The 20,479-nt window shown below is 45.8% G+C and overlaps 1 protein-coding gene across 2 annotated transcripts in view; it reads right to left on the minus strand.

Annotated features, from left to right (window-relative positions):
- Positions 1–2,655: 2,655 nt before the first annotated feature.
- Positions 2,656–20,479, minus strand: part of HKDC1 (hexokinase domain containing 1) — a 40,931-nt gene continuing 23,107 nt past the window's right edge. The window contains exons 10-18 of one of the 2 annotated variants that reach the window (XM_032841473.1): positions 19,662–19,966; positions 17,486–17,631; positions 17,263–17,382; positions 13,595–13,690; positions 13,343–13,442; positions 11,747–11,930; positions 9,586–9,741; positions 5,408–5,641; positions 2,656–3,473 (exon numbers count right to left, since the gene is read on the minus strand). In XM_032841473.1, coding sequence (XP_032697364.1) covers positions 3,326–3,473; positions 5,408–5,641; positions 9,586–9,741; positions 11,747–11,930; positions 13,343–13,442; positions 13,595–13,690; positions 17,263–17,382; positions 17,486–17,631; positions 19,662–19,966 — 1,489 coding nt within the window. In that variant the 3' untranslated portion in view covers positions 2,656–3,325. The remainder of the gene's footprint in view (positions 3,474–5,407; positions 5,642–9,585; positions 9,742–11,746; positions 11,931–13,342; positions 13,443–13,594; positions 13,691–17,262; positions 17,383–17,485; positions 17,632–19,661; positions 19,967–20,479) is intronic. The other variant, XM_032841482.1, reaches the window with a different exon arrangement.

The raw sequence follows: 20,479 nt of genomic DNA on the forward strand, positions 1-20,479 counted from the left end.
TAACATGCCTGATTCTTCTGAGTCCAAACCACACTGCCTCTCTGCCATCTAAGACGCCCTCCCTGATTGAGTGCCAGGTCTAATATGACATTTCAATCAGGGATTATTAATCTCGGCCCCCGGGAGAGACCCCCAAAGTGGGGAGTCCCCGAGCTTCTTTGGGACTGATTTTCAATCACCGCTCATCGAAATTCATCATCCCTGTTCCATTTTGGATGCAGGTAACAAACCACAGAACTGGTAGCAGCACCTGGGACTTTGTCTCCGGGAGAAACCATGGACATTTTCATATCTGTGCTGTTGTTGCAAGCGTCTCAAAATACTGTTTACCCTCATCAGGATTTCAGAATTCTGGTTGTTATCAGGTTCCTGCTAGATCTCATTATAGTGCATTAAAAAATAAGCCCCTATGTTACTTTAATCACCACTTCAATCTAATAATTGTCATTCAATACCACTGGCTTTCCTTGTACTCTCATGTATTTTAGGCATTTAGAAGCATTATTTATTGAAGGTATTTATGTCTGTCCTTCATTGCTAGCATGTGAATTCTAATAAAGCAGGAGTGCTGTCTTCTATTCCTTTGGGTCGTCGGTGCCTAGAACAGGGCTTGGCATTCACTGGATGAACATTTATAGAAAATCTCACGTGTATAAGGCTCAGGTCCCATTGGGAGAGGCTCAAGAATGAAGAGATTCAAGGGAGAGCCATAAATTCGGCCACACACTTGCTTGAGCATCCATCATTCATCCATGTAGAGAATTATCTAACGGTTACTCGATGCCAGTCACTGTGGCAGGCTCCGGGGAAGAGGAAAGACGAGATCCCAGTCCTTACTCTCAAAGAGCCCGCATTCCAGGTAATGGGAAGAAGTGTACACAAGATTTCTGAAGACAGACAAACGGGAAGGAGGTCCCTTCTTCTGAAGAGTCAGAGTCATGGGGGGAAATCTAGTTCTTAAATCTATCAGCTCTTTTTAGCCAAAAGGTAACTGGGAGAAACTAACCACAGGGTAGAAATGTAGACTAAGAAGCCCTTCCTAAGAGGAAAAGTCGGGTTCACACGAGGACACTTTACCTTGTTGGTGTGGCTGCTGGTCTTGCCTAGTAAACTTTGAGGAGAAGTTAGCCTTCCATTGCCCCTGGTGTTTCAGGGGCCGGCCTGTCCAAAGACAGCAAGATGGTTGTGTGCCCTCTCTGTAGTTCCGTTCAGATTCAAAGATTCTATGATGCTATCAATTAGTCAGAATGTGCAAGGTTGCCTAGATACCTTGGGGGTTCTTTTCCTGGTAATAGCCCAGAGCTGGGTGAGCTCCTCAAACCTGCCAAACACATGGTGGCCCAAGTGCCTGCCTCTCTGGGCCAGATCACCCGTCCAGGCGGGAGGGCGAAGGCAAAGACTCCCAACAGAGGCAGGAGGGAAGGGGACTGGGGGCTGCACGTGTCTTCCCAAGGAAACAGAGAACCCGGGAGAGAGAACAAGGACTACAAGGTTTGGGGTTGAGGAAGAAAAAATCTGATAAGGCGGAACATTACCTCAAAGAAGCATTTCAAAATACAAAAGGAGAAGTAAATCCATACAGCATCCCCAGAGAGGTATAACCTTAAAATACAAACCAAAAAAATTCATTTTGGTAAATCTAGGCCCTCCCCACAGCAGTATCTCTCTACACGTTTACTGGATACAGGAAAAAAGAGTTCCTAGGGAACCTCAGCTCCCTCATGTGTCCCCAGCCCCAGCTGGCCTCTCTCTTACCCTCCTTCAGCCTCCTCCATTCTGAACATTCTGCTTCAACAAATGGCAACAATTACCACCAGGAATTAAGTACATAAATCAAAATAAAACCAACCTGGATGATCTGAGATATTATTCTCTTCAGTCTGTGGCCCATGATAATGGCTTCCACTCCTTCTAAAGAAAATTTCTTGGAACAGTTCATTTTTCAATCATGTCTCCATCTAATAAGCATTTAGTAAGAACATCATCATCCTGGGTTCACTGGAGCAATAAAAAAATGTATGTAACAAAAAAATCTTTCAATCTAGGGGCCAGATGAGAAACACATACAGGTAATTCGGTAATGAGGTAGGAGGTCACAGGTGGTTCAGATTAATGCGGGGGTCGAGAAAAATCGAGGACATCCAGCGGAGAAATGGGCAAGGACAGGCCAAGTCCAATTAGTTCTGGAAGGGAGAATGCAGGCTAACAGGGCGGGTGGGGAGGGCTGAGCTCCAGGAAGGTAGATGTCAGCTTGAAAGTCCAAAGGCCCTCCAGTCAACTTTAGCTGTTCAAAAGCAAGGGCTGTAGGATCACGTGGTAAATGCCCCCGTCATATGAAGTACTTGTTCAAATGAGATTTGGATAAATGGTTAAAAGTATTACAGAAGATACTCTGTATATTTCTCCCTGTTGGGAAGAAGTTTGGGTGAGAGAGATGCTCTCAGAAACATCAGTGTCCTTATTCTACAAGCAGGGCGTGAAGTTAGTGAGCGAGCCTCCCCAATGAAATACTGATACCTCATGCAAAGATTCTTAGGAAATCAAATATTTTTTATTCATTTACTGGATTTCATATCCCTAACAGTCCTGAAAACAACTACCCACAGTAGCAACACAAACCACGTGTATAACGAAACAGGTGCCCCAAACGGCACCCCTCCCCATCACACACACAACATTGAGAAACAAACTCCTACAGGTGCTGATATAACTCACTTTAAGCATGAAAAGATTCCTGCAGGGTTGCCTGGCAACCAACCTTTCTTCATCCTGGGGCTGATACTCCAAAGTCTTTGTTCGCTTTCCCTCGTCAGCATGACGAGTTAAGGACAAGTCAGATTAGATCTCCAGTTTATTACATGACTCCCTATCCTTCTCAAAGGGGTATCTGCAAATCAGGACCCAACCTACTGCAAGCAATGGCTGAAGCATCCCAGTGGAGAGCTCAGCCAGCCAGGCCACGGGGGCAGACTGTGGACATGTTTCTAAGTCCAAAAGCAACGGGACCCAAAGCCATAGAGAACTAGCAGCTCAGGCCTCAACTGAAAAAATTGCTAAAAGGGGATTATTTCAGGCCCAAATGCTTTGATTTTACAAGTTGGCCCATTTTGGGTCAAATATGCCAATCAGAAATGTCATTGAATGCCCCTGAAAACAACACCAAGTAACAAAATGCCAGGAGTACCCGAGAACCCAGGGTTCTCTTTTGGCCACCCAGAATGTGAAGTCAGCTAGAAGCTTGGCTGTTGGTCCCTGACCAACTCATCTGCCGGAGGAAAGGCTGGCCAATATTCAAGGCACATCGGGTCCAAGCCCGAGGGAGTTCCTAGTTCTCCTTCTGGGCCTGCTGCAACCTCTTGGCCACAGCAGTGATCAGAGCGGCTCCCTTTCCACTCCCGTCTTCTGACAGTATGAGCTTCACATCACATCGAGGAGCCAGTTCCTTCACAGTTTCCTGCAAGATCCGAGAAAAGCTATGAAAGAGAGAGAGAGAAACATCATCAGCAATTACATACATGACCAACATATTTATGAATGATTCCAAGCTCATTTGTTCCTTCTAGATTGCTTCTCCAGGCTTCCTGTACCACTTGGTGAAGAGATGTTTTAATTGTACCTTTTATTGAGCAACTACTAAAGCCAGAGACTATTATCGGTGTTTTACATATAGAATATACATACAAAGTGTAATAAATAACAGTTTAAAAGCAATTATTAGGGGGTGCCTGGGTGGCTCAGTTGGTGAAGCATCTGACTCTTGATTTTAGCTCAGGTCATGGTCTCACGGTCGTGAGATCAAGCCTTCCATCAGGCTCTATGCTCCGCAGAGTCTGCTTGTCCTTCTCCCTCCCCCTTGGCTCCTCCCCCTGCTCTCTCTCTCTCAAATAAATAAACAAGTAAACAAATAAACAAATAAATAAATAAATAAAAATTTAAAAAAGAAAAAAGGAATGATCATGTGGTTTTTGTCCTTTGGTCCAGTTTTGATTTGAGAGGCTTGTTGGTACCACATCAGAAATAAGTGATTCTTGTGGAACCAAAAGTAATGAAAATATTCTTTAACTAATTTTGCTAGAATGAGAGTCTTTCAACTGCATATTCCATAGCATATATATCACTTCATAAGCAATCCCAGCACCATGGACCAACTTAAATAAAGATGTTTATCCAGGGGTCTCATTTGAGAGGACAGGAAGTTCTGTTTCCACATCCATTTTTATTTCTATAATCCCACTTCTCTTATACCTAAAATCTCAACACTAAGGATCTACTCTCTTTTGATAAGATGATCCATTTCCTTTAATTTTAAACTACAGATAAGCCTTAAAGCGTTAGGGTGGAGATGGGGGTGACAGAGGGAAAGCAATGTGAAGGGCTGCTTACTGAATCGTTCCAAAACCCTGCCTTCTGGCACATTGACCTTGGGGGTTAGTTTGTCTGTGGGACATTTTCTAGTCAATCAGTTATGAATTAAGATTTTAAAAGTCCATATGATTCTAGTAAAGTAATTAACAGTTGATAGTAGAAAGCACAGTAAAACAGAAAACCCCAGTTTTTTAAAAAAAATTGATTTCCTTTGTCTTTTTTCCATTAATAGAGCAAATGAGACAAATGTCAACAAAATAATAATAATAATAATAATAAAATAAGTGATCCTAAGGAGAAAAACAAGAAAAGATAGCAGTCCATTATTTTGGATAATGAGTCATCATCATAGGAAGAGCTAATGATCCAGGATTACAATAACAGTATGTTCGTGTATATGTTTCAGTATGATTGGAAATCTTTATAAACTTAACACTTTTTCTCTTCACCAAAACTATTAAACACTAAAGAAAAATAATGGCTTTCAAAAAAAATAGTAACAGCTTTAATGATTGACATTTTTGTGATGTGCCATGCACTCTACAGACACTGTTTAACTTTGTCCTCATGACAACCTATGAGGTAGGTAAGATTTTTGTCATCATTTTACAGATTAAGAACTGAGGCTCAGAGATGGTAAGAAACTGGGGCTAGGTCTCCCAGCTTCTAAGTGGTGGAGCCAGGACTCAAACTTACATTAATCCTTCTGTCCACTGGCTCTGAGCTAAGAAAATTATAACCTGTTCATACTTGACAAATGCTCTGTGCAGTGCAAAATACTCAGTTCTCATTGCTTCCCCGTGAGGTCTGGTGGGAGTAGTTAGGACTAGTCACTTGCATTTGTGGAGCACTGGGCCCTCAATCCTTACGCAGTCCTACAACGTGGAGATTACAACTGCCTTGAGGAGCATGGGGTCCAGAGAGGACGGCAAATACTCCCACATCCTAACCACTGGGGCAGAGAGCCCTGCAGGCTCACACCTTGTCTGTTAGATGGAGTGGGGTCCATGCCCTCCCATCCCGGCCTCTCCGGCGCACTCACTGCGGGTGCAGCTTGTACAGGGTGCCGTCCACTCCCACAGTGATGTTCAAGTACTCTAGTCCCTGGTCTTCCCTCCTTTTCTCCACGATGGCAGCCAGGCCGGCACCGTAGAGCTGGGCCGCCCTCCGGGACACGGCTCCGCACACCTCCTTCACCACAATGCTGTCCTCACATGTGCTGTCCAGGCCCAGCTGCTGCAGAATCCTCCTGACCTGGAGGAGGGCCAACCGATCGCTGCGGGCAAGCAGAGTGGGACGTCAGGACCTGCTTCCCAGAGCCCTCAAACCGGCTCCACATGGCTCACAAACCCCAGCCCCCAATGTCCCAGGAGGAGGGAGGGAAAAATGATCCAGGCAATGGCTGAGTTAGCACAGAATGCCACAGAAGCTGGGACTCAAGGAAGCCTGCGACCTGCCTCCCCAAGCCCTTGGAAGTCCCACCACCTTCCAGAAATAAAGTGTGAGCACCTCTTGTGTTAGACATGTTCAAACCTATTATCTCACTAGAAGTTCTTATTAGATTCAGCAACCAACACATCCGGTGTGCGTTTTCCAAAGAGGAATCTGAGGTTCAGGGTGCTAGAGACTTACTCACAGAGAATAGAGAGCAGGGATTCAAGCACCCGCCTTCTCACACCCAGTCTAACCTCTCCCACTGAGCATGGGAGCTCCCACTACTTGGGTCCTGTTCAACTGGAGGCCAACTTTCCTTCTCCTTAACTTTTTCTCATTTTCTGTTTTTTCTTCCCAACTAGACTACATGCTCTATGAGGGTAAGACTGTATTCTCAATAGAAACCAGCATAGGGCTGTCTACATTCAATGGGGAAGTGAATAAATTAATAAATAATGTAAAATCAGCACCTTAGTGAACAGGAACCCGCCCATGGGACCATAAGCACAGAAGAACCTGCTGTGGGGACTGGCTGGCCTCAAGTCTAGACCCTGATTATCTCCCAGGGAGCTTATGGAGCTCTGACTTCCAAGCTACACAATGTAAAATTATAGCCTTGACTGTCTCAGGGAATATGTAGGGAAGACTGTTATCAAGGGAGAAAAACTGAGAAATAACCTGTCTGGCCATAGAGTGGATTCAACAGGTAAATGGTGGTGTAGTCAGGTAATAGAATCCTTTGTAGATCCCAATGATGAGCTTGCGTGAGAATGTTTAATGCAAATGTTCACAACATATTAAGTGAAAAAAATAGATGGTAAAATGCTATGTACCATATGATCTTGGTTTGTTTTTGTTTTTGAAAACTTGTCTTTGCTCAGGAAAAAAAAAGAGCAGAAGGAAATCTATTTAGATGCTGGTAGGATTATGGTAGTTCTTAATTTCTTCCTTTTGCTCTTTTTTTTTTTTTTTAATTTAAGTAATCTCTACACCCAGGGCACCTGGGTGGCTCAGTCAGTTAAGTGTCTCCTTCAGCTCAGGTCATGATCTCAGAGTTCTGAGATCGAACCCTACATCGGGCTCCCTAGTCAGAGGGGAGTCTGCTTCTCCCTCTCTCTGCTCATGCTCTGTCTCTCTCTCTCTCTCTCAAAGAAATAAATAAAATCTTAAAAAAAAAAAAAAGTAATCTCTATACCCAACATTGGGGCTTGAACTCACAACCCCGAGACCAAGAGTTACATGGTCTTCCTACTGAGCCCAGCCAGGTGCCCCTTCCTTTTGCTTATGAATGAGTAATATTTGTATAGGATGAAAAAAAGTGGGGTTTTTTTTTTAGTATGTAAAATAATAAAACCTGAAATTCTTTCCACAGTTTGGCCATCACAGTTTACCTAGCTCACCTAGTTCATCCAGCCCATCACAGTTTACCTAGCTCACCTAGCCCATCACAGTTTACCTAGTTCCTTCATGTACATTCCCCTACTTGACCATTGGGTCGATCATTGGGGTTAAGCAGTAGAGCATTTATCCTCTATAAGGAAAGAAATTGTCATCCAGAGAGGTAAAGCGACTTGCCCCAGGTCACACAGCACAAGCAATCTTAAACTCAGGCTCAGAGACTGTAGGAAGCCCGGGATTCCCCCCAAGGTCCCTGGTGCATCCATTGGACAATGTGCTTTGAAATGGGCCACAGTGCGCATAGCACCTCCCATTCCCAACTGGCATGACATTGGATATGATTTTTATTACATGAAGTTTAAACATACATAAAATACCTAGAAACAGGAAATCAAAGCATCCAAAGCAGGCACCTTTGGTGTGGCAGAAGAAATATTACTAGAGGCATATAGGTCCTGCTAACTTACCCTTGTCCAGGGACATCTTCCTTTGTACTCAGGAAAAAAAAAAAAAAAGGCAAAGATAGTCCATCTGCTTATCTCTTGCACAGGAGGAAGAAACCATATGCCCCCTACAGCAAAAGAGGATCCCTCTGGTCATCAAAGATGATGACTTTTAACTTTGAATCTAACGAGTTGAAGGCAGACCAAAAGAAAAAAAAAAAAGGATGCTGGGTATCTGCTGATCAACATTTCTGAAAACACAAAATTGCTGCTACTGCTACTGATTCTACCTCCATCTCCTTAGACAGCAAGATCTGCTCTGCAGATTTCTCTCATTAAGTACACTGCTTTCACTTCTAACGAGTTTTCCTGGTCTCCCAAAGTGGTATTTGGCTTGCGGGCATCTGGCCTTAAAGACCAGTAAAATTAACTGAATGAATGCAAATTGACAGAAATTCCAAATACAAAATCTCTAATAAGAACCAGCGCTGGTAGGAAAAGCAGTGAAACCAACACATTTGTACATCACTGGTGGTGGTGGAAACCAGAGCTATCTTTTTAAAAGTGTGTCCACAGGGAAATGCTTCTTTTAACCAAATGCTTCTACTCCTAAGGAAATAATTTGTGAAATGCAAATGATAACACAAAAAGAATAATTATGGTGTTGCTCAGAATTGCAGAACTCCATAAATTATAAGCTAGACATATTAAAGGGAAAGTTTAGTAAATTACAGTACAGCAATATCACGTAACATCACACAGCTATTTAAAATGATAATTACACCGAAGAGTTGAGAGGAGGAAGTTTCTCTTTCTAGAAGTATTCCAGCTAGAAAATGCAGGAGTATTAGCATTAACTTGCCATCATTTTACAATCACAGATCTAGGCAATGAGCATCAGTGACTGCTAACAACATAAAAGAGACACAGACAGAAAATTCAATGCCACCTATGACATATTCTTGTCCAAACTTTAATACTGAATCTAACCAGGCATCTTGGTTTTCTTGTGAGTTTCCAAGAAATACAAGGGAGAGAAAAATGTTAAATGTGAAATCAGTGAAATCTAGAACACAGGAAACTTCTAGGATACAATGACAGTTTCTTCATCAAATGTACTCCAAGGGGAAACAAAAGGAGAAATGTATACATTAAAAGAGATTTTTAAAAGACATATCAACCAGCTGTACCGTATGGACCCTGTTTGGATATGGATGCAAGCAAATGAACTCTAAAAACATTATTTTTAGGCCATCTGAAAAATAGAAACACTGGCAGGATATTAATTAATTAATCCAGCTTGGGGGTGGGAAAAGCAAGAGTATATTAACGGACCGAGTCTGGCTGTGAGTTGATCACTGTTGAAGGTGGTGATGCAAACATTACAATCATTTTACCATTCCCTCTACTCTTATATATGTTATAATTTTTCATAATAAAAAATAAAATAGAAAACCGAATTATAATGGAAAATGGTCATGTACAAATACTAAGTAAATAATATATAGAATGATATGTGTGCTATGATTGTAATTATTAAAATATGTTTACACACATTGAAAAACTTGGAAGGGAATATGCAAAAATCAAAGCAGTTATAGTTAGTCACAAGCATATGGGTGATTTTTTAAAAGGTTTTTTTTTCATATTATGGACACATCATCTTTTCATAAATAAAAAAGGATCAGTTTTTTTTAGCCTAAGCTAACTCCTGTGTTAACAGTTCAGGAAGCTTAGGGCCCAGGCACGCGACGGGCCCTTTGACTATGTGTTGTGGTTCCTCATGCAGCTAGAGAGACAGAGCAGCTCCAGAAAGAAACCTTTTGCCCAGCCAGGCCCTTCATGTCTTTATTTTTAAATCTCAAGTCTGCTGGACCCCAGCCTGACAGCAGCACATTCCAGTCAGGGCCTCTCACACGACCAGGTGAACTTGATCCCACATTACCTTTCGATCTGAGACAGGAACTTGGTTTCAAAGATGCCCCTGGTCCGGAGACGCTCTGAAATCTGCCCACGGAAGAGGAGACCCTGCTTGGTCAGGTCAATCAGGATCTGCCGCACAATCTCCCCCAGGTACATCCCACTGGTCATTTTCTCGTATCTGGAGAATAGGGATAAGGTTGGTATGAGCAGGAAAATCAGCCCTGGTGAGTGGTTCACGAAAGGACCATGGGTCTGGGTATGGAAGGTAGACCACTGGCATCCAACAGCTGCCTGCTTTGGGGTGGTACAGAGTGGGCAGTAGGCCCAGAGAAGTGCAATACAGAAGTCTGCACGATGCGGGACAGCCAGTCTTTGGAGCCCTGTGGACCGGGAGGAAGGCAGGTCCCCGCACTGCCCCACAGGAGCAAGTACTGTGAGCCATCATCTGTAAAACAGAGAGCAAAAGCCTGATCCTACAAGAGTGTTGGGAGGCCAGCATCTGGTCCACAGCGGGCACTGAGTGAGCTCCTTTCCAGGTCCCAGAGCCAGTTCTCCCTGGCTTTGTGTTATGAATCTGGTTTACTAGATCCCCCTCGGCTTTGCATTTGAAGAAATCTGTTCCATTAGAGATTCTGCTCTGTGAAATACTATACTTAAACTCCATACACCAGGAGATCTTGAAACATGTTGGAAGGGAGCCAAACCCCCCTTTTAAACCAGGCTGTGAGCTCCCTGAGGGAAGAAACAAGAGGAGAAGGGACTTTGTAACCAGCAGGCCCTGACAAGGCACTGACTAGGCACTGTGCACAGGCCTGTGAGACAGTGTTACTAACAGTGATGAGGGGCTGGGCTGCCTGGGTGGCTCAGTCGGTTAAGCGTCTCCCTTTGGTTCAGGTCATGATCCCAGGGTCCTGGGATTGAGTCCCACATTGGGCTCCTTGCTCAGCAGGAAGCCTGCTTCCCTCTCTGACTGCTGTTCCCCCTGCTTGTACTCTCTCTCTCTCTCTCTCTCTCTCTCTCTCTGACAAATAAATAAATTAAATCTTAAAAAAAAGAAGAACGCGGCACTTGCCCCTTAAGAAGAGCCATGATGCTCAAATGTCCCAAGTTGGGATTCAGAGATGAGGTCCCTTCTTTTTGGAGCAAGCCCTGGTTCAGCTGAGCTCCCCACAGCTCATCTTCCTCCTAGCTACAAAGACTAGTGCTAAAGGAAGCCCAAGGATGATTAAGGCTAGCCCTGTCCTTCCCCAGGTATCTCCTTGTACAGATACTTGGTTCTTGGTTCCACAGTTACAAGGCATCTGTGGCCCACATATCCCATTACATTTCCTATCTGTTCAACTTCCCCACTGGGATATCATCATCATGATAAATCTATATTTTCATCTTATTTTATATACTAAGACACTGAGCTTCATTATGACAAAGACCATATGGCCTCATAGTAAAACATTTACAATCTGGTCCTTTACAGAAAAAGTTTGCCAACACCTGCTGTCATGGATGGGCCTGAGTTAATTATCAATTCCTAGCACGTTTCCTCTACCCCTACCTGCCCCTTTCTCTTTTCCTCGAGAAGCTAGATAAGAACACAAGCAAAAATGTACTCATTTTTTTTTTTAAAGAATCATTCATTGGTTTCCCTATTTTTGGTATGGCTAGTAATGGGAATCTACCTCCCCAGTGACTGTGGCCCCTGGTGGGACGTGACATCATGACTGAGAACCAGTGCTCCCATCTGCCACCCGCTGTCACTTCCCTACCCCCAGAACAACAGAGGTCACCAACCTGGTAGCAGCCCTTGAAAGGCTGAGGATGTTGACCTCTAGGATGTCCTAGAAGCCCACCCTGAGCAGGCCCACTGAATCAGCATGCCCCTGTTCTGTGACACTTGGCCCACAGTGAGTGAACTTGGTTACTGTGTTTAAATCACTTCCAAAGCCACCCTAGACCTTATGGTACCTTATGGTAATTAGAAAAAGTCACCCCTTCTTTCTACTTCTTGGAAACTTGTCCTGAATTTTGCTTTTGTTCCAGTAAGACACATCACTGACCTCTGATGGGGACGTATAATTAAAATACAATGCTGTAGTGGCTACGATATGAATGTAGTACCCCTCCCTGGGTCTGATAAAGTCATTCACTGAACATCCTGCTTAAATATACACATTGGCCCTCCTCACCTCTGTTTGCCAGGGTTCAAGGACCCCTCATCCACCTCCTTGTCATACTGTGTCCGGATGTCATCTAAGCAGCCATTATCTCCAAATCCCCCCCATTCCGTGTTAATGCACATCTTCCCTTCGTCCCCCTCCAGCAGTTCGATGTTCCTCATCTCCTCCATGTAGCACATGTTGCTGCCTGTTCCTGAAAGGAATCATGAAGGGACTTTAGTCTCAAGAGACATCCCCAGGCTCTAAAGAGGCAGAGGAGGGCAGCGGAGAGGAATTTAGGCTTGGAGTCAGATACGACTGGGTGTGAATTCCAGCTTTACCCTCACAACACAGGGATTACAGGCAAGAATCTCATCTTTCAGAGGTCCATCTTCTTCATCTATAAAAAGGAAGTAATCCCTGCCTTATAGGGTTGTTCTAAAGAAAACAACGAGATGCTTCCTCCACACAGTATGTGGTACAAGAGAGGACACCATCCTCCCCCTCCTCCTCATCATCGCATCACATCATCATCTCTTCCTTATCCTCACCATTACTGTGAAGCTATAGGCACCCAAAATGGGCTCCCAAGTAGTCATGCTTAGCAGCCAGAGCTAGAAGGGACCATGAGGAATTATCTAGTCTTGGAGACATAAACATTGGTGTCTGTGGCCACCTTCTCTCTCCTTTGCCCCTGACCTGATCTCAGAACTATTCTCAGTGCAACAGTCCAGGCAAGTATTATATTCAATCAAACGAGTGTCACCCCATTGCCCTCCTAATTCTAGCCTGACCCCTACCACAGATGAGGAAACTCAAATCCAGGCAGAGTGAGGAACCTGTCCGTCATCACCAAGTGGGTAAGCGTTCCAGTGAGATGAAACCTCTTAGCTGGCCTTGGAAGCATCTCACTATATCCCCATCTCCTTGTTCTACCCACTGCTCCCCTTCAGGAAGCCCAGACAGACAACTGGAACAACGTTCCCTGATTCTGTCATGACTAACCTGTGCCTGTCACTTGCAATGCTCATCGCCTCTGTCTTTACCAGTTCAAATCCTACCCATCTCCTCGCCAATTAGAAAGTCAGCCCTCTGAAATCCATCCTTGCCCTTAATCATTGCCAGAATTCTCTCAAAGGCCCCTCAAATGCCTCTATCACATGTCAGGCCACCCCCTTCCCTTCTAGGTTTCTTTCCAGCTCTTCCCCGTCCTGCATACCCACAGCCAGAGGAGGTCAGCTAACAGAGGAGATGTACATCAGAGCTGCATGGAAATCAGCCCCAAGCCAACAGTGGTTTCTTTCTACTCCAGATAATCTGCCCCAAGACCCTAATTTGAAAATCTTGTCTTTCTGTGTCACTCTCCTTCCTCAACAAAAGGACAACGTTGGCTTAGGGCTCTTAAGGAGAAAGATACTAAGTAAAGTTTTAGAAATTAGGAAACCTGGACTCCTGATCTTAACTTCATCTCTGCCATGGACAAAGCTGGCTTTAGAGCATCTGTGTAATGGAACAATGCTCCATCCACGCCCAGCCCCACCCCTGGCCCAGCCCCACACCATGTAAAAAGGAAACCACCAGAAGATCAGACATGAGTTAGCTAATGGGACATGCCTGACCACTTACCTGCAATCAGGCCAATCTCACAATTAGGATCTTCATGGCCACAGGTCATCATGGTCCCCACTGTGTCATTCACAACTGCAACTATGTCCAGGTCGAACTCCTGCAAAGGAAGCAGCCAAACTGTAAAGTTGGGTGTGCACACCAGGTAGTCTCAGGAGGGGCGTATCAGCCCAAGGGGGGCACAGGGTGGCAGAGCAAAGGGGCCTGGGAAACGGCGCAAGGTCAGGCATGAGCCTCAACACTGTAACATACATTTCTCCTCTTGATGGCTTCCCTGAGCATGTCCACCATGTCTTCCCCTTCACAGTCAGTGGCCTTGAAGCCTTTGGTCCACTCAATGAGTGTTGCCTGAAGGAGAGGAGGAGAAATTCATTTGAGCAACAGTTTGCTGGGACTACTACCCAACCTCAGCATCAGAGAGATGCAAAGTGCTGTGGTCGGCTGCTCGTCACTAGGCCTGGGTCATCGTGATTCCATGTCTAATTCATCCAAGGACAGATGAAGATGTGATTAAAGGTAAAAGCTGCAACATATCCATCAAAGCATGGTTCCACAGTAAAAACTAGAGGCAGCCTATCATTCCAATGATAGAGATCTATTATCTTGTGCATGAATATAGAAAATATTAAACAGTCATAAAAAATCAGGCTGTCAGAGAACAGTGAATGTTAGAGAAAGATGGTCATCACACACTGTAAAGTGAACACACACTAAACAAATACAGATATTCTTCTTTTAAAAACCACACAGACACATGCGTGCGCACGCGCGCGCACACACACACACACACACACACACACATTCATATCTAGAAAAAGGTATGCAACAATGCCTATCCCAGGAAGTTGACAAGGGTTCTCTCTGGGTACAAGATTATGGGTGCCTTTTAGTCCTTCCTTTTTCTGTGTTCATATTTTCTAGTTTTCCCAAAGTTCGCTTGTATAATTTTTACAATATTGAGAAAACGTATTTTTCATTTTTTTATTTTTTAAAGATTTTCTTTATTTATTCATGAGACAGAGAGAGAGAGAGAGGCAGAGGGAGAAGCAGGCTCCCTGCTGAGCAGAGAGCCCGATGTGGGACTCTATCCCAGGACCCTGGGATCATAACCTGAGCTGAAGGCAGATCTAAGCCACCCAGGCATCCTATTTTTCATTTTTAAGAGAAAGCCCAAGTTTACACTCCTAGCCAGAGGCAGAGTTAGTCTAGCCTTAGACTCTGCAGCCTGAGCTGGGGGTGGGGTGAGAGCAGGTCTAGCTGGGGCGTCTAGGCCAAGAGAGCTGCTGGGGTGGGAGTAGGAGTGAACAGCTCTGACAGCAGTGCCCTCACCCCCATGGGCTAGATGGCCATCTCACCCTGGGGCCCTTAGCCCTGGTCTCCCTCCTTCTCTCCAAGTCCTTGGGTAGTTCGGCTCCCTTGTCCCTTCACTGGTGGATGTACGTAGAACACCAGAGATTCACCACCCCCAGTTGAAAATGTTGCTATTACAGAAAAAATAATATATTTTTAAAAGTCTTTCTTTTTTCTCCCTAGCCATCAGTGGCTTTGCTCCCAGCTGTCCGTCTGTCTCCCCCTTCTCTTAACAGAGTATCCATGAACCTATCAGAACTCCTGGGAGAGGCCTCGAGACCCAGTGTCCTGGGTCAGGAAGAGCTGCTATGCCTGGGGGTTCATTGATCATTCAGGACTGTGGACAGCTGCACACAGCTGCCTTAATGGTATATTAATTTTTAATGGCAGCAGTCATATAGTAATATGTTGCCCTTGTAAAAAATTAAAGTGTTACTAGTAAGGACAAAGTCCCCTTTAACTGCCCATCCCCCCAGTCTGAGAGGTAACCTCTACTCAGGCTGATAGGACTCCCTCCAGACCTCTTTCTCTCCGTTTACGTGTATTTTAAAATAAATTCAGACTGTGTGTGGACTACTGGAAATTGGTTTTCTTACTTAATAATGTGTCTTCTAGACCTTTCCAGGTCAGTTCATGTGGATCTGCCCCATGTCTTCACCGAGCAGAATATTCCTCAAATATAATTGCATAGAAATAAAGAATACTTAGGAAATAAGTACTGTTTTTATCTCCAGTTTTTAAATTAGGAAACCAAGGTCCAGAGAGGTTAAACAATTTGCCCACGGTCATTCAGTCAGTAAGAAGCCAAGATTCAGCTTCCAGACCCACGCTCTTACTCTGTTCCTCCCAGTCCGGTGGGTAGCATCTGCGAAGCACTTAGAACCGTGTCCGGCACTGAGCACCACTACGCGTGTGCCTGGTAAACGCAGATCAAGGAAGTAATTCCTTATGATGGCCCTGCCAGTGTCTTTAAGTCACCTTCTGCTGCCATGGGAGCGATTTCTCATGTTTCATTATTAAAAAGGGGTGCTGTAGTGAACATCCTTGATCACTCCTTTTCAGCACATGTTTGAAAAATGGAATCTTGAGAAATGGATATTCTGGCTCTTAGCCTTCTGGCATTTTTAATTTTAAGAGAGCTAGGTGTGTGACCAGATAATTCAGCCTTTTAAACCCCTGTCTCCCCATTCTCTGATTTAATTAGGGCAGGAAGGAGCTGCTGGCATGGGTGTTTCCATGGTGTTCTCAGAGCTCTGAAGAGATCTGTTCCAGTTCTGATTTTGTACCGACCCATCAGATAAGACCAGCATGGCTCAAGCTTCTCATACCCAAAATGAGATGGGATAGAAAAGAGAGTGTAATGCGTACAACAAGGACATTATTTCTTGACTTGCGGGTTTTAATTATATATATAGGTGTACTGTGTATTAAAGCCAAGATGGTTTCAGGACATTGGTTTTGAGTTCTGGTCTCCCCCAGAATGCAAGAGCCTGGGCTCTCATACCAGTGTCCTGGGTTGGAACCTTCCACCACAGTTTATAGATGTGGCAACTTGGACAACTGACTTAACCTCTCTGAGCCTCTGTTTTACTTCCCCACAACATGGTGATTAAAATAGTGTGTATAGGGTCACCTGTGGCTCCGTGGGTTAAAGCCTCTGCCTTCAGCTCAGGTCATGATCCCAGGGTTCTGGGATCGAGCCCCACATTGGGTTCTCTGCTCAGCAGGGAGCCTGCTTCCTCCTCTCTCTCTGCCTGCCTCTCTGCCTACTTGCGATCTCTATCTGTCAAATAAATAAATAAAATCTTTAAAAAAAAATAGTGTGTATAAATGTAGTGATCCAAAGGGGCACATGCACCCAAATGTTTATAGCAGCAATGTCCACAATAGACAAACTATGGAAAGAGCCTAAATGTCCATCAACAGATGAATGGATAAAGAACATGTGGGGTGTGTATATATATACATACAATGGAATACTATGCATCCATCAAAAGAAATGAAATCTTGCCATTTGCAATGATGTGGGTGGAACTAGAGGGTATTAAGCTGAGTGAAGTCAGTCAGTCAGAGAAAGACAATTATCATATGATCTCCCTGATATGAGGAATTTGAGAAGCAGGGCAGGAGGCCATGGGGGTAGGGAGGGAAAAATGAAACAAGATGGAACTGGGGAGGGAGACATACCATAAGAGGCTCTTAATCTCAGGAAACAAACAGGGTTGCTGGGGGGTGGGGAGGAGGGATGGGTGGCTGGTTCTGGACATTGGGGAGGGTATGTGCTTGGTGAGTGCTGTGAATTGTGTAAGACTGATGAATCACAGACCTGTACCCCTGAAGCAAGTAATACATTATATGTTAATTTTTTAAAAAGTTAAAAAAAATAGTGTGTATACATACAAGGAGCTATTTCCTAAAGGTGAAAATAGAACATAAGAAATGGAAAACATTAAATAGTTCAAAGGCTTGGTTATGTTTCCCAGCTACCCTGAGCCCCAGACCCTGTGAGAGTCCTCTCGGGGAGGAGGGAAGCGTGCCAGGCTGCCTACAAGTCTGCAGGGCTGTCCCACCTTGTCGATGCTTGTCTGTCGGCAGGGAAAGGAGAACGTGAAGCCCAGAGGCAGCTGGGCTCCCTTGAGGCCCATGTAGTCCAGGAAATCGGCGATGCACTGCACAATGTGGTCGAACAGCTGCGGGGAGAAAGGGGCAGTCGTCCCTGGCCAACAGCAACACGGGGCAGTGGGGTGGCAGGCCGGCACCCCAGGGCGTGGAATTCCCCCAACCCGCCTATACCTCCTCGCCGGTGCCCTGCATGATTTCCAAGGGGATGGCAAAGATCTTGTTGTACATTCGCACCGACCTCCGTCCACTTCTGATCTTTACCAGGAGGACCCGGAAGTTGGTTCCCCCCAGATCCAGGGCCAGGAACTTTCCTTTCTCTGCGGGGGGAAAAAGTGGGCACTGCGTTCTTCTAGCATGCAGAGAGCAGGGGCTGGTGTGGAGGCACTGAGAGGAAGAGGAGCTGCCGGCCCAGAGCCGACTCGGAGCCTTGTCCTTGGGGGCTCCCGAGCCAGAGGAGAGTGGCAGTCCCCCAGCGCAGCCTCCAAGCCCTGGACGGTGCTTTGAGCCAGTCCAAGGCCAGCCCGCTTTTCTTGTTACCTGGTAGAGGCTGCATATGATGCTTAAGCTCAAGGAGCCTCTGAAGGCGAATCCAAGTCAGGCTACACTGACCACAGTGAAATCTGGGGGATATTTCCATCCTGTCTCTATGGCCGACAGGAGTTATTCCCCATGAGCATGAAAGGGTTCTTCCTGCCCCCCGCTTGTCCCACATGTGGATTCCCACACCTGCTCCTGACTCACAAGAAGGCATGTCGAAGCCAGCCCCCCATTACCATCCAAGGCCACCCCAACAGTGTCTCTCATTTCTCTGACATGGTGGAGCATCAGAGCTTGTCCTATATGACCTTTCACCCTGCCCTCTGCCTCTCTCACTGTTCTGTCCACACTGGTCATTCTGCTGTTTCCTGAATTTGCTAAAGACATCACTCCCAGCCAGCCCTCTAAAGCCTTCTCCCGATTTTCTTCATAGCCCCTGCTGCTACAGGGCCTCATATGGTGTTTGTCTATTGTCTGCAAGCCCAACAGAACGCAGGCTCCACAAGGGTAGGGACTGTGTTTCCCTCCCCATGCTATCACCAGGCCTGGACCAGAGCCTGACATTCAGTAGGTGCTTAATGGAACTTTGACAAATGAAGGCAGGGGCACCTGGCTGGCTCCGTCAGTTAAGCATCTGCCTTCAGCTCAGCTCATGATCACGGAGTCCTGGGATGGAGCCCCGCGTCAGGCTCCCTGCTAAGCAGGGAGTCTGTCTCTCTCTGCTCCTCACCCCGCTCTCATGCTCTCTCTCTCTCACTCTTTCTCAAATAAATAAAATCTTTATTTAAAAATTAAAATTAAAAAATGAAGGCCGAAGGATGAAAAGGACAAAAGAATAAACCCTTGAATGCTGTCTTTTACTGCTCTTAGTTTCTTTCCCATGTACACTTGAAGGATATTGGCTCTGGAAAGATCTCTGCTGCTGAGAGTCCCCAAGTGCAGCTGTGCGACCTTGAGGATGCCATCTGACCTCTCTGAGTCTGTTTTGGCAGCAATAAAATGGAAATCACTTTTTTCTTTGTGAAACATCCCAAGTGGTTCTGAGGATGAGATGAAATTAAAGATTCCAAAACAAAGTACAAGATCTAGAGCATTTTACAAAGGTCATTATTTCTAGGTGAGGCCCCTGAGGTTCAGAGAGATGAAGTCAGTTGTCTAAAGAATGGACCCCCTTGGGTCGTGGCTCCTCTTGGCTGAGCACAGAGAAGAATCAAGTGTCAGAAAAGTCAGGGGCAGAAAGCAATGAGAGCAGAGAGGAAGAGCCAAGCCCTGGGAGAGGAGAGGCAGGGTAGCAGGCAGGAGACAAGCCAGACAAGTCCAAGTGTCCAGATGGCAGCTCCGAGGGCAAAGCCTGGGCTTCCATCGCCAGCAGCATGATGTACACGCCATGTTCTCAGCTACGCAGACACACGTGTGACCTCACTAGGGTATTTGTCCATTGCAAATGCCCGGGATCCACCAAGGCAAATAGAATCACTGTACTGACTTTCTACCCTCCTCCCCCTCCCTCCATTACAGACATGAATACAAGCCTTTTAAAACTAAAAACCTGGGGTGCCTAGGTGGCTCCATCAGTTAAGCATCTGCCTTTGGCTCAGGTCATGACCCCAGGGTCCTCAGATTGAGTCCTGAGTTGGGCTCCCTGCTCAGTGCGTAGTCTGCTTCTCTCTCTCCCTCTCTCCTTCTCCCCTGCTTGTACTCTCTCTTCCTCTCTCTCTCAAAGATATAAAATCTTTTTTTTTAATTAAAAAAAAAATTAAAGCCTAACTAGATTTAAGGAGTTTGGGTGGGAGTTCTGATCGCGGCCCACCTGTGCCATCCGGCATCCCGCAGACGTAGGTGGGCAGCATCTTGACCGTGGCCGTCAGGTGGGTGTCCTTTCTCAGCCCGTTCTCGAACTCTGTCCGCATCTTGCCCTGCACATCCTTGAGCTGCTCTCGAGTCAGCCGGAACAGAGCCAGCACATGGTCGATCTGCTTCCGTTGGGCCTGTACACGGGAGGCTACCGCGGTCACCATGGCAGCCCCCTTGGTGCTGCCACTCTCCGACAAGAGGAAGCGGACATCACAGTTCGGGACCAGTCTCCTCACCACCTTGTGCAGTCGCTTTGGGTATCTGAAGGCAGGGGCGATGGCAAAATGTGTAACAACCATAAAGACCCGGCCTGGTCAGTGGGGACAGACACAGGTGTGGAATGGGGGTCCTGAGCTGCCTTGTTGGGCTGGGCTCAACCCTTCAGTCACTGGATGATGGGGAGGCAAGGGGCTGACTGGGGGGAGGGGCTAGGGCAGCTAGGGTGGTGGAAAGGACACTTGGAGGCTCAAAGAAGTGGTTATTTTATTCATCACTAATATTTCAGTAAGTAGGGCATGTGTGCACATAACGTATTAGCCAAGAATCGTCTGCGTCCAAAGGGGAAGGGTCCTTTCCCCAGCTCTTTCCAGCATATACCTGCCTGACTCCCAACACCACCTCTGTCAGCCAGAGGGGCTCTCCCACTCCCTCGTCCTGGGAAATTCTCATGTCCCTGCATTTTCCTACCATATCCTTCCTGTGAACTTGGCAACCTCTGCCCTTCGGATCTCTCCCCATCTATAACTGAGTGTATTTTATTTTCCAATCGCCGTC

The sequence above is a fragment of the Lontra canadensis genome, unplaced genomic scaffold, assembly GCF_010015895.1.
Source record: "Lontra canadensis isolate GAN:19392208 unplaced genomic scaffold, GSC_riverotter_1.0 scaffold3, whole genome shotgun sequence".
Classification (NCBI taxonomy): domain Eukaryota; kingdom Metazoa; phylum Chordata; class Mammalia; order Carnivora; family Mustelidae; genus Lontra; species Lontra canadensis.